Source organism: Aspergillus luchuensis, chromosome 2, assembly GCF_016861625.1.
Source record: "Aspergillus luchuensis IFO 4308 DNA, chromosome 2, nearly complete sequence".
Classification (NCBI taxonomy): Eukaryota; Fungi; Ascomycota; class Eurotiomycetes; order Eurotiales; family Aspergillaceae; genus Aspergillus; species Aspergillus luchuensis.
The window spans coordinates 1,529,256-1,542,691 of record NC_054850.1 but is presented as its reverse complement, the minus strand read 5'-3'; the positions used below and the strand labels follow the sequence as shown (position 1 = coordinate 1,542,691).

The following is a 13,436-nucleotide window of genomic DNA, read 5'->3' as shown; positions in this document are numbered from 1 at the left end:
TCAAAGGCTAGGGTTTACAATGAAAAGCAAGGATATCTGAATACATGTTTATAACATCTCTAAAGATCTAGATGATGCAAGTAGATAGTACATACAGGTGAAGAAGCGTGAAGCAAAAAGCAAAAAAGAAAAGCTGCAAGAAAAGCAATCCGACCGGGCTCCAGTAGCGCCTTGCTGTAGAAAATGATTCAATGACCCATCTAGGCTGCATATAGATCTATATGGATGGAATCATAAGCGAATAGAACTTTTCGAATACCCATTTTGTTTCGAGCATGTAAAAGCTGTAGGTATGCTTTGGTGGTCCCCTATATCAAGAGGCAAGTCTGGTCTCCATCTCTAAGGTAATATCGCGGATCTAGTCATCGAACTTGAAAGACTTGCCGCCCGAGATGTCGATGGGACCACCACGGTAAGAGCCGCGCTTCTTCTTGTTCTTCTCCTTGGTGAAGCCCTTGCCGCGGGTGACCGACAGATCCTGCCAGGCCTTCTCGGCGTAGGCGTAGGGAACGTAGTCGTTCGAGAGGAGGTGGTCGGTGGGACCTTCACTCAGCTGCGCCAGAGGAGTGGGGCGAGCACCGGTGTGCTTCTTCTTCTGGGGGGCGTTGCCGGGAGCAGGGCTGGCGCTGCTGGATGCGGACGTCTGGGCAGACTGGGACTGCTCTTTGGCGGCAGAGTCGGAGTTGCTGACGGTACCGGTGGAGTCGGAGTCGGAGGAAGAAGACGAGGAAGAGCCGCTGGAGCTAGAGTCGGACGGAGGCAGAGGGGTCTTGGTAGCAGCCTTCAGGGCCTTCTTGTCGGCCTTCTTGTCATCCTCCTCGTCGGAAGAAGAGTCAGAGTCAGAATCAGAGTCGGAGTCGGAATCGGACTCAGAAGAGGAGCTGGAGTCATCGCTAGAGGAGTCGGAGTCGGAGGACACTTCAGACTCGGAAGAGGAAGAGGAAGAGTCGGACTCAGAGTCAGAGGAGTCCGAGTCAGAAGACTCCTCCTTGGCGGAGGTCACCTTGGTCTTCTTCGACTTCGGGGCCTCATCAGACTCAGATTCGGAATCGGACTCGGAGGAGCTGGACTCGGCCTTGCGCTTGGTGCCCTGGGACTTGGCAGCAGGGGCAGCGGGCTTCTTCTTCTCCTCCTCGTCGGAGTCGCTGTCGCTGTCGGACTCGGACTTGTCGTTCATCTCGACATCAGAATCGCTGGACTCGTCGGAGCTGCTATCACTGCTCTCGCTATCACTCTCGCTTCCACTCTCACTCTCACTGTCGCTCTCGCTGTCCGAAGAGCTAGAACCGGAGGACTTCTCGGAGGTTTTTTCCCAGGACTGGTAGAGTTCGAGCAGGGACGGGACGTTCTTCGCATCAGAGTCGATCGACTTGCTGGAAAGTTCTTTTGCGAAAGTTTCCTTGGTCTTAGAGAGACCAGATTCGCTCAGGAAAGCGCTGATCGCGGCGACGAGTTGAGCGGGAGGAGCAGGCTGGTTGATTCATGACTGATCAGTATTGCCTATCTATACACAGTAAACGGGTAGTCGGTTTGCCTTACAGTCTCCTTGCTCTTGGACACCTTGGCGGGCTTAGCCTGCTTGGATTTCTGACCGGCCATGATGACTGTCTGGCACAAACGCTGCAAACTGTGAAATTGAAAATATTGACTTGGATGTTTCAAGTTTCCCTTTATCGGCGAGGCAGAAAAAAAAAAGGAAAAAACAGCAGAAAGACATCAAAGGCGGTCAGTCTGGCGCGGTCCGTGATTGCTCGGCTGACTTTTTACGTGAGGCTCACGTGATTATGGTTCCGTGAGACAATAGGGTCACGTGCCAGGGACTAGAGATTCTGGACCAAAGGCTGGAATGATTCTCTCAGGCATACTCATTGATAGTGAAGTCAAAGTCAAATCGATGTATTGACTCGCCGAGAGGGTAAATCCTGATGTGCTAACTTCCATATCGCTCCTCAGCGGCTCACTCTGTGAACGGTATAATCCGCTGGTGGAAACTACTACGTTGTCCGACACGGAATGCTCCCCGAACTGCCTGTAGAGATAGCTAAATCTTCTCAAGAAGATGGCCATCATCAGGTACTCCTACAACCATATGCAATGGCTCCCGGATAAATATATGCCACTCCGGCTTCAAATGTCTTTGAATGGCGCGAATTAGCATTGCCGCGCGCCCTTCGAAGTACCAGTGCCTCTCCATCTGCTTCAACAGAACACAATAGTACGCTAGCAATATAAGTGCGCCAGGGTGCCGTTGGTGGAGAAGAGCCATGTATTCTAGCGACACTTCCATGGGCCATATGCGGAGAACGTCCCAGGTAGTAAGTAGTCCGCGGTGGGCACGCACGTACGCAAATGATCGGCACAAAACAATGGCAGCCTCTTGATAAATGGCCGTCACATCTTCGGGCCAAACGAGAGTCGTCTCATTTGTATCGCCAGTGCTTTGTGTGGCGGTTGCCTTATTTGGGATCACTGACAGGAGAAGTGTCAAATATGAGGGTTCTGGGTCGTAACCAAAATCAATGTCCCAGGCCTCCGAAAGTGCTCTGACGGGGCCTTCGTTCAACTGCTCCCATACCTCACACAGCATAGAGCAACCAGCGCGGAGAAAGTATAGCCAGTTGCAAAGAATGCTATCAGGCTCGGTGCCTTCGCCACTATTCCGATCCACTAGAAGCAACGAGTCCTCGCTCAAGTTTGAGACTGAGCACCCAGGTTGATCAGCGGCAAAAGAGTATACCACTAGCAGATATGCAAATGCCAAGATGGCATGGCAATTATCTGCCGTAGGATGCTCAATAGCGTGCCGAAAATGCGGGAGAGCAATGCCTTGATGGTGATACGCTCTTAGAAGAAATGCCTTTTTCTGGTTCGCATGCCCAGAGCTCATGTGTGCTCTGTGCAAGCTTGTGCAGGCTAGCAGGCCATGCAGAAGGAATACATTCTGGTGTGCTAGTCCCGGGACAACCGAGCGCCATATCTTATCAGTTTCTTCGTTGGTGGTGAAACTATGGTATGTGTGTCGGAGGTAGTGGTCCAGAAGAGCAGAGTCCATGGAGTCCAAGCCTGCATGGAGCTGGCCTCCTGAAAGCCCTGCTGTGAGTGGACCGAACACAGAGGATGGCAAATCATTATGTGGCTTTGCTCCAACAGAAGTGAAATACCGTAAGTGATTGCCGCGGAAGAAAGTCTGTAGGGGAACCGGACGCCAGTCTGTGGTGCAATCGCCCTTTCGTCCATGGACAGTCCTCCAGTGGGACTGCATGCGCTTGTTAGAAGCACATAGATACATGCAATCAGCTGCCTGGCATCGAAGACCGGGCTCAACCGGTAGGTATGGGACCGGAAACTGATCAGCACCACTGGGAGGTACGACGTCGTTTGGCTCTCTAAGGCACAAGCTGGCAACGTAATGAGAATACTTCCGCCGGCGGCCACGGAGGATTCGATGAATCTCTTTCAGATGACGCAAGATCCCATGAGGCTGGACGGCATATCGGCAGGTACTGCAAATGACAACCTCGTAATCCGGAAGATAGTGCAGCAGCTGGGACGGGTCAGGGTCATCCGGCTGAGACGGAGATACAATGTTTGCATCCAAGCCCATCTCGGCCACAGCTGTCACGAGAAACTAGCACGGAACGGCAGCGACGATTTTCCCCTGATCCTTTCATTCATGGCCTTCTTATAGATGACTGGCCGGTCCAGACTGGCGCCTCGAGATATCGACGGTGCCGTTCCCGCTATTCCCGAAGCGGAACATTGCTGCCTCATCCAACCCTAGAAGGGGTCAAAGTTCTCACAGCATGGATCGCATATCTCCGTTCCTAACACCGAGATATTGGGGCATAAAGATGGCATCAGCCCGCCTCAGACAAAGTCACCAAACCCAGCCCTCCTATCCACAAACATGTCCTATTCTCGCAGCATCCTCATTACCGGAGGCACCGCCGGTCTAGGCTACTACTGCACCCTAGAACTCGCGCGCCAGTTCCCCAACTATCAAGTAATAATCGTATCTCGGTCCAGCTCTCAAGATGCCGCCGGCTCTATCAACAAAATCCTGGGCCAAAACAACGTCAACTACCTCCGACTCGACCTCTCCGACCTATCCCAGATCCGATCCTTCGTCCAACAATGGGAAACCAACAAATACCCACCCATCCAGTACCTCCTCCTCAACGCAGGTCTACAATTCCCCGGACCCGTCGAATACACAGTAAACGGATACGAGAAAACCTTTGCGATCAACCACATCGGCCACGCCCTATTATTCTCACTGCTGGTCCCCCACCTCGCCCACGCAGCAAGGATAGTAGTTACCTCCAGCGGCACACACGATCCCGCACAAAAGACCGGCCTCCCCGACGCAAAGTACACCAGTGCGGAGGAGCTCGCTCACCCGACCAAAATCACAGCCCAGAATCCCGGCCGCCAGCGTTACTCAACCAGCAAGCTTGCAAACGTTCTTTGGGTGTACGCGCTGCATCGGCGTCTCAATGAGTCGAAAGATGCAAGGCTTAAGTCGTGCACCGTTGTTGCGTTTGATCCTGGTCTCATGCCTGGAACTGGGCTGGTCCGTGAAGCGAACCCAGTCGTGCGCTTTCTCTGGCATGTGATTCTCCCTCGCGTTATTCCGCTTCTGCGTGTGTTGCTGGGAACACCGAATATCAAGTTGCCACAGGTGTCGGGGGCTACGTTGGCTTGGTTAGCCAGTAGTAAGGAGGCTTTGTTGAGTAGTGGGGTTTATTATGAGGGGAGGGAGCAGATCCGCTCGAGTGAGGAGAGTTATGATGTGAGCAAGCAAAATGACTTGTGGGATTGGACTGTAAGGAATGTGGCCTCTACGGAAGAAGAAGTCGCGCGGTTCTCGTTGACGGATTAGTCTAAATGTGTGTTGGGTTTGGTTTGGTTTGTCTTCTACTTTCACTCTTGGTGTGGGGGTTGTAACCTGATACTCGCTTCTTGGATCTCAGTGTCGATGCATTTACTACTATTATCCACTCCATATAAATATTCCCTGTATCTTGCCTTTATCGTTTGTTGGATCAATAATAAGATGAATCGAGGTAATGTGCGACATTGCGAAGTAAATCTCACCACACAGTACACGTGCCCTAGATGGTAAGCTCCGAGGTGCAACTTCGGAGATTTTCTATTCCCGCGTGAAGACAATGACCAAAATCTCTAGGAACTCCGTGTTATAAAGAACCGTGGAGGCTTATCCTTAGTCTGTTTACAGTTTACAGTTTACAATTTCCGGTAGGGGAATAGGGAAATACGCAGGCCTGTCCGTCCAACGAACCCAAACGTAATACATTAAGCACGTCAATCACTGCCACATTATGTTCACAGAAGTTTACTGCGATGTGCGGGCAGATTTGATGCTTTGATTATATTAACCTTCGTCTTGTGCGTTGGCGGGTGGACAACTTTCTGCAGTACAGGTTGCGTACCACGGGTCAGTGCATTACCTGTAACTAGTCGTTACTCTAACTTAAATTGAACCTTATATGTATACTTACGATCTATTTAGTCATGTGGTGTTCCTTAGATTCTGCCTATATCATGGCATGAAAGATGTCTTTGCTGATTCCTCTCCATTGGATTCAGAACGCAGCTGCCGGGATGTCTGATATCGAGAGCCCTAGCACTGCCCGTGCCGAGCTTCCTCGTCAATTCTCATTCTTGTCGACATTGGCCTTGGGATACAGCATTACCAACTCATGGGCTGGTTACGCGGGTATCCTATCGATACCCCTGGTGATGGGAGGGAGCCCAACAGCTTTCTTTGGCCTTGTTGTTGCTTCGATAGCTTGTTGTTTTATAAGTAAGCACGCCCTACTCACTCATGGAAACGGCATTGATATCCTGTCCGCCAATAGCTGCTGGCCTTGCAGAGTTGGCGTCTGCATTTCCCACTAGCGGAGGGCCATTCCATTTTGCTTTCATGGCTGCGGCGCCCAAGCACCGTGCCGCGGTTTCCTTCGTTGTTGGCTGGTTGACTATGATTTCCTGGTGCACGGTGTCTACATCCAACGGAATAGTCTGTGGTGAGTCGTTCCTCCTTCTCTCACATAAATTCTTCTAGGTATGATCTGTGAATAATCTGTTGAGAAGCACAATTGATCAGTGGTCTGGTGACTGTCCACCATCCGAGCTTCACAGAATCTGCCTGGCGAATCTATCTCATCTATCTTCTGATCGTTCTCCTCTCAACTATGGTTGTGTGTTTTCTGCCTCGTGTTCTTCCCTTGATAGAGGACACTATCCTCACCTTCAGCTTGCTCACCTTCAGCGCCAGTTTCATAACGGTGTTAGCAATGCAAGATCACAAACAGTCCGCACACACTGTGTTCTTTGCCTATGAAAATCATACAGGTTGGAGTGACGGGACAGCCTTCATGATAGGCGCTGGGACTTGCATGTACGCATACATAACAGTTGATAGCATTACCCATATAGCCGATGTGAGTTTTTCTGCTGCCATATGGCTGCGGTTTTCAGCCCGCTGTTAACGGTTGGTCATCAAAAAGGAAGTCCCAGAGCCAGGTCGCAATATCCCCTGGGCGATGATGTCTACCGTGCTGACTGGCATGGTAACCTGTATTCCATACTCAATAACCATTCTTTTCTGCACAACCGATCTTGATGCCGTTGCGTCTTCTTCAATATCCATCTATACGGCATACTTACAAGCAACATCCAGTTCACCTGTGGCCGCACTTTTCACTGCATGGGTTATATTCTTCTATTGCGCAGCCGAATTTTCTTGTATACTGACAGCGGGACGACTTACATACACGTTCGCCCGAGCCGGCGGTCTTCCTTGTTCGTCATTCTTCATTGTGGTCAGGAACGAGATGCCGCTGAACGCCACACTGGGTTGTTGTGTGTTCATCTCCCTATACGGGCTGATATACATTGGCTCGGCATCAGCATTCAACGGCCTTATATCGATAGTCATTATTGCACTTAACATTTGCTATGTTATCCCGCAAGGAATTGTGCTGCTTCGTGGACGTGAAGCCGTGCTTCCGAGAAGAGCTTTCGCATTGGGAAAGTATATTGGAACCTTCTGCAATGCGGTTGCTGTTCTCTGGGTGGCAGTCATATTGGTATTCTTTTGCCTTCCTCTCCGATTACCGACCACGGTACACGACATGAATTATGTGAGTGTAGCACTCGCAGGGTTTGTTGCTCTGATTGCTCTTGGGTGGTGGGGAGGAAAGAGGAGGACGTTCATCGGGCCGGTATGTATTCCATTGTTCCTTCCCCGTTCATGTAGTGGGTTAAGCTCGCTGACAATCAACATTGTTGCTCTACCACAGGAAATCGAATCTCCTCATGACAGACAGAATGGGATGGCACGAGTGCCTGATGAGTGAAATAGCATAAATGAGCTGTATAAGGGAGACTGTATAATACCAGCTTGTTGTTAGAGAGTCAATTTATATAGTAGAATTGAAGTGATATGTGATCTCCAGTGCTTGCTACCATCAATAGTAGCTGTCATTTTGCTCTCCCTCTTAGTTGCACAAGTCAGTACTAGTATATAGTAAGCCCAAGGTTCCAATAAACCGACCCAGCCTATCGTTCGCAAGTTTAGACATTAGTATGTAAGATACCTATATATGAAGCATTTAGAGGCAGTACTGCAGCTGGGTAATCCCCCCAAGTGATTCCTTGAGACGAGAGGTGAGGTTAAACTGAATCCAAAATTGGACTCGGCCATCCTGCATGACAGTTAGACAGTTGCTTATGCACAGGCAACCGGAGTGGATCGTGCCCGGTTAATGCAAACGCCTCTATGTGCTTACATAATTATGTTGTACGAGCTTGAAAGATGTCGGATGGCATATAGGGGATCTACTCAGGAGGAATCCCTGTAACTCTCCTAATTGCAGAACTACAGTCAATAATTCTAACATACAGCTAGCCCACCTTTTTTCGCATCATCGACCCTAGTGAGGAGTGTATGTCTACAATTGCATCGTAACCACTGCCACCTCCGCCGAGACTAAGTTCCGTGCCGTATCCGCAGCCGCCAGCCCATGCTCTCACACCCTCCCAAGTTAACGGTAGCTTAGTGGCTAAGGAATGACCTAATCCCACCTCTCTGGCTCCCTCCTCCACCACCTTCCGTCGGTTTTGGAACTCGGTTCTGCGCCAAATCGTGTATGGCGTCGCCTTCTACCAATCGACTTGCTTTTTGAATGAATCACGATCTTGCTCGTTGGAGCCTATCGATTGACTGACCATCCCAGTCCTTGCCCACGGCGCGCGCCCCGTGTGATCCCTGCCCCCGTCTTCCCGACCATGTCCACTTGATCCCCGAACACCTCCTGAGTGATCCAGGCTTTCGGAGATCGATTAGCAACCATGAGTAGTCGTGACCGCATGCGGGGTCCCCCGCCCGGCGAGATGCCCCCTCAAAGAGACCCTCGTCGAGCTGGTGATAGTCGCAATGGCGGTAACGCCGGCCCCGGGGATGCCTCTATGTCGAGGGCCGAGAAATTCGAGGATGAGAAGCGGCGGATCATTCATAGCTGTTTTGGCAAGAAAGACAGCGATGGCTCGTGTATGAACATTTCTCTCACGCTCCTCTCCTCTCCTAAAAAGGTGTCCAGTTGACTTATTTCCCTTCTTCCTTCCTTCTAGTGGTCGAGTCCTACATAACACATGTCCGCATTTTGGAAGATGCGGCATATCCGTCCACCCCCGCTCCACCCAATTCGCCGCCCGAGAACAAGAAACCTCGTGTGATCATTGTCGCTGTGAGACGGTCAGGAAGAGTGCGCATGCACAAGGCGCGCGAGAACAATGATGGCTCGTTCTCTATCGGTAAAACATGGATGTTGGATGATCTCTCCTCCATCCAGTCTTACAACGCCTTGGTCCCGAGCACGCCGTTAGAACAACAACACAAGCAGTGGGCTGCCAATGTTGGATTCATAGTCACTGTTGGAAAGCCTTACTATTGGCATGCACGGACCTCCAAAGAGAAGGATTTTTTCATAGGCAGCCTCGTTAAGATCTACAGAAAATACACTGGCGGCAAGGTACCGACCCTGATCGGCTTCGATGAGCGTGAACGACAGCTGCTTGCTGGCGCATCAGCTGCAGGTCCGCCAGCTCCTAAAGGCCCCCCTCCTGGTCCTCCGCGTCCCGAAGTGACCCTGCCTCCCCCGCGACCTCCCTCTTCACAAGGCAGCCGGCCTCAGTCACCGTATTCTAGCCGTGCGCCCAGTCGCGATGGACCACGACGACCACCGCCACCACCATCTGAGGAACATGCCCTACGAGGGCAAAGAAGTCGTGATCAGATGGGGAGACCGTCTACTGGCCAGTCTGGTAAAAGCGGCACTCCTCCGTTTAGCCCACCCCAACACGCCCCGCCAATGCCTCCTGACCAGCGCGAACAGCCTCCTCCTCGTGCAGCCGAACGTCTTGCCGCGGATTCCAGAGTACCCAAGGTGCCCATAATATCTCCCCCGGAGCCGAGAAATAGGGACTATCCCTCTAGTTTGCAGGCCGCTCCTGTTGCCGGTCAGCGGGAACGGTCCAATGGCAATTTTGAAGACGCCAGGTCGGGGAGTCCCCTCCCTGACTCCCGACCACCATCCTCACGCGACGGGCGGAGAGGTCCTGAGTCCAGACCTACGCTTCGTACCCAGGATCTACATCCCAGCCGCAGTACAGACGGTCTTCGTCCTACTACACCTGGGTCGGTTTCTGGAGAAAATCTCACCTTCATGCATAGTCCGGGTAGTAGCGTGGGTCCCAGATCGCCCTTGAGGGAAGCAGCCGAAAAGCCCATTGGCTCGCCCGCACGAGCAGAGCGACAGGAGCCTGAGCCCCCGAGCAACCCCATCAATACCCCCGCCGTCGAGGTCCCAGCAGCACTCACGCCAGGCTCTTCAGAGTTTAGCAAACCCCCACCCGCCGTCGAGTCTGCTGAGGCGCCGGTGCCCACAGCTCCGACACTGCCAGTTTTGACAAAGGATCCAGAGCCGATTCAGCCGATAGCAGAGACTGCTGCAGCTGCAGTACCACCGCCTCCTAGTGATCTGGAGGCCACTGAGCCTGTGGAAGAAAATGATCCCGATGCACACCGTCCTGGGCTTGGCCCGATGATCAAGAAGAAGCAGACTAAAGATGTTGCAAGCGCATTCCGCAAAGCTGCCACGGCTCATGGGGCTTTCAAGCCGAGGCCTGGTGGTGCTGGTGAGAGACTTCTAGCAGCTGCGAAAAAGCAGAAGGCTGCCGCTGATGAGCCGGATGGGATCACCAGCGTGGTGCCTGCTCCGTTCTTGCTTCGGACTAACAGCGAGAATACGGTGACTTCTCCTGCGACACCGGAAGCAGAGACTCCCCCAGTTGTATCTTCATCCCCTGAGAAGGAGGTGCAACCGCCAGCGCCACTGGCACCGCCAGCAGCGCCAGCTGTGCAGCCTCCTGCCGAACCCCCCAGGATGGAACCACCCGCAGTTGAAGTGACCCAACCTGCGCCCGAAGAACCTACGGTCGGTTCGACTGAGGTACTCGCAGAGCCAAGAGATACATCAAGAGCTTCTGTGAAAGTTGATACAGAAAGATCGAGATCCGTGTCTCCTTCGCCCCATGATCGTCGCCGCAGACGTCATGAGGATAACACGATCAAGTACTGTCAAGCGCTCGGACTCAACCCTAGTGTTCTTGAAGGGCGTGGAATTGACTTTGACGATATCTTGACTGACCTAGGCTGGAACGGACGACTGGGAGACGAAAAGAAGATTGAAGATTTGGAGGCAGACATCCGCCGAGAGATTGGCCGTGTAGAAGCTACCAGCTGGCTTGGTAACCTCGAACAGCAGGAGGGCAAGATCGATCAACTTGCAAAACTCATCGACAAGACGATCGTGGAGTGTGAAGAGCTGGACAATCTCCTTACCTTGTATTCCCATGAGCTCAACGTAAGTTTGCAGGCCTTTGCTGGCCCTATTCCATCGCCTCGGCCACTTCGGTTGTATGCTAACGGAGGTAACAGACTCTCAACGATGACGTGGCTTATATCGAAACGCAATCCCAGGGTCTACAGGTGCAAACAGCCAATCAAAAATTGCTTCAGAACGAGCTACAAAACCTACTCAAGACTCTTTCCATTTCCTCAGACGACGTTCGTGCCTTGAAGGAGTCGTCATTGAGCAATCCCGATGGCCTCCGAGATACCGAACTCGCCCTATCTACGTTGTACAAAGCGATGTTGATGATTGATTCTGACATCTGGCATAACAAGAGGCGGCTTGCCGATGCGGCTGGAGACCATGGCAGCCTGGGCGTGTATGCCGACACAGAAATCGGCCAAATGCGTGCGATCAAAGAAAAGAAGGAAGAGTATCGCACACATGCTCGTGTATTCTTGCAACGACTGAAGCAATTCATGGCTATTGCATACAAGGTTGCGGAACAAAAGAGGATTGATGCGGCTGCCAATGGTCAAAAGGACCCCCTGAAGCTCGACAGCGAAGCCCGTGGCTACTGCCGTCGTGAATTGTGGCAGTACCATGCTGTGATCCTCTTCGCTCGGGAAGTTAGTTCCGGGGAGTGGCACGCGCTCATCAACCTGTATGAACAGCAGGCCAAACACCCTTACCAAAATGATTTCCGAGACAACAACCTGGCTTGGAAGAAGGCGGCGAGGAAGCCTAGTGGAGAGGAGCAGGAACTCCTCTTTACTCACCAAGAGAAGGAGAAGGAGTCTGAAGGAATCACCATGGCGGCGCGCAAACTCACAGTGCGACGAGGCAAGACCATTAGAGCTGCAGCAGGTCTCAGGCTTCCCTCAGGAGAAAAGCAACATGGCAAGCTGGAGCCATTCGAAGCTTTCGGGGGGACGCTTCAAGAGACCCTGCATATGATCTCGGAAGAGCAGAATTTTATCGTCTACTTCTTCCATCTCAACTCGCTTTCAACGGTCGACTTTCCAGACCTGGTTATGTCAGGCGCTCCGGATGAGCGCAGGATACCCAGTTTCGGCTCCAAACAGCTGCACGATCCCGACCGAGCGATGGCCAAGAAAGTTGAGCAGATCATGGACGAACTTTTCGCGTTCTGGCCGACTGATATGCAAAACCTTGTGGACTGGGCCATCAGAGCTGACCCACTGTAAGTTAACTCCTGTGCGCATGTCAAAAGACTACAGACTGACTTTCTCATGTAGACAAGGAATTGGAATATTGCTGGCCATAGAGAAGGCTATCTCCGAGTTTGATGACACCAACCAGGACTTTATTATCCACTCTCTTCAAAAACTCCATTCCCGGTTGCTTGGCCTCTTTAATCGATTTGTCGACGAGCAAATTCGAGGCATCGAGGAGACCAAGGTCAAGGTCAACAAGCGCAAAGGAGTGATCTCATTTATGCGTGTCTTCCCCCACTTCTCCACGGCCGTGGAGAACATGCTTTCGCAAGAGTTCTACGACATCCGGGTCAACGTAAACGAAGCCTACGATCGCATCAACCGCGCCATGTGGGAATCGCTCAAGTTCATCGCCAAGGAGGCGCCGGGCCAGCCCACGGGAGCGGCTGCGACTTCGGGAGACCCGGAAGATAAGGAAATCTTAAATTACCACATTCTCCTCATTGAGAACATGAACCACTACATCGAGGAGGTCGATGTCCGGAGCCTCCCCGTCCTGGAGCGGTGGCGCGATCGGGCGCACCAAGACATGCAGGAGCATATGAAACTCTACCTCGACTCCATCATTCACCGACCACTGGGCAAGCTGCTAGAGTTTATTGAGTCAGTGGAGAATCTAGTGGCGACGGGCATCAACCCCGCCGATATTGCCAGCCGACCTAGCCACTCCCGATCGGTGGCGAAGAAGGTGTTGGCGACATACGATGCCAAGGAAATTCGGCGAGGGATTGAAATGTTGAAGAAGCGGGTCGAGAAGCATTTCGGTGACGCGGACGACCCCGGCCTGAGTCGGAGCTTGGTGTTGAAGGTACTCCGGGAGTGCGAGGGTCGGTATGGGGAAGCGTACGATCGGACCCGGCGCGTTGTTGATGCGGTGTACGAAGGCCAGTTGGAGCTCGAATGGCGCAAGGAGGACGCCATTGCCATGTTCCAGAGGTGAAGAGCGGTGTCTCTTTCCTTGTCTGACTCGTGTGGCCAGAGTCCCTTCCAGGGTCTATCCCCGCGTCATGACGACCGCCTATCAAAGGCAAGGTTGTCTGGATGAAGTGGATATGATAGGACTTTTGTTCTTTTTGCGCATCATAAGACGGGCGCATGGGTTGGATATTTGCATTTTTTTTTCCTGTGTTCTTCACTTCTTGCTTTCTGTCTTAAGTACCTATACCAGTTGATGTATCTATAGCCCGTGATCAATGAAGGGGAGGAAGGTAATTGGTAACCTGACTGCTAAGGTCGCACTGCATTTGCTCTGGTGGGA

At 52.1% G+C, this 13,436-nt stretch overlaps 5 protein-coding genes across 5 annotated transcripts; 3 read left to right on the top strand and 2 right to left on the bottom strand.

Moving 5' to 3' along the window:
* Positions 1-358: 358 nt before the first annotated feature.
* Positions 359-1,599, bottom strand: AKAW2_20492S (nucleolar and coiled-body phosphoprotein 1 family protein; the record flags this gene model as incomplete). Its single annotated transcript, XM_041685210.1, has 2 exons — positions 359-1,471; positions 1,540-1,599. The coding sequence occupies 2 exons, from the start codon at positions 1,597-1,599 to the stop codon at positions 359-361; spliced, it is 1,173 nt and encodes a 390-aa protein (XP_041539318.1).
* Positions 1,600-2,041: 442 nt separating this feature from the next.
* Positions 2,042-3,604, bottom strand: AKAW2_20491S (uncharacterized protein; the record flags this gene model as incomplete). The annotated part of the gene is made up of 1 exon (XM_041685209.1): positions 2,042-3,604. One exon carries the CDS (start codon positions 3,602-3,604, stop codon positions 2,042-2,044), a length of 1,563 nt encoding a protein of 520 aa, XP_041539317.1.
* Positions 3,605-3,907: 303 nt separating this feature from the next.
* AKAW2_20490A (uncharacterized protein) lies at positions 3,908-4,882 on the top strand (the record flags this gene model as incomplete). Its single annotated transcript, XM_041685208.1, has 1 exon — positions 3,908-4,882. The coding sequence occupies one exon, from the start codon at positions 3,908-3,910 to the stop codon at positions 4,880-4,882; it is 975 nt and encodes a 324-aa protein (XP_041539316.1).
* Positions 4,883-5,577: 695 nt separating this feature from the next.
* Positions 5,578-5,922, top strand: AKAW2_20489A (uncharacterized protein; the record flags this gene model as incomplete). Its single annotated transcript, XM_041685207.1, has 1 exon — positions 5,578-5,922. One exon carries the CDS (start codon positions 5,578-5,580, stop codon positions 5,920-5,922), a length of 345 nt encoding a protein of 114 aa, XP_041539315.1.
* Positions 5,923-8,379: 2,457 nt separating this feature from the next.
* Positions 8,380-13,118, top strand: AKAW2_20488A (GTP-Rho binding exocyst subunit SEC3; the record flags this gene model as incomplete). Its single annotated transcript, XM_041685206.1, has 4 exons — positions 8,380-8,578; positions 8,659-10,952; positions 11,027-12,144; positions 12,200-13,118. 4 exons carry the CDS (start codon positions 8,380-8,382, stop codon positions 13,116-13,118), a joined length of 4,530 nt encoding a protein of 1,509 aa, XP_041539314.1.
* Between the last annotated feature and the right edge of the window lie 318 nt (positions 13,119-13,436).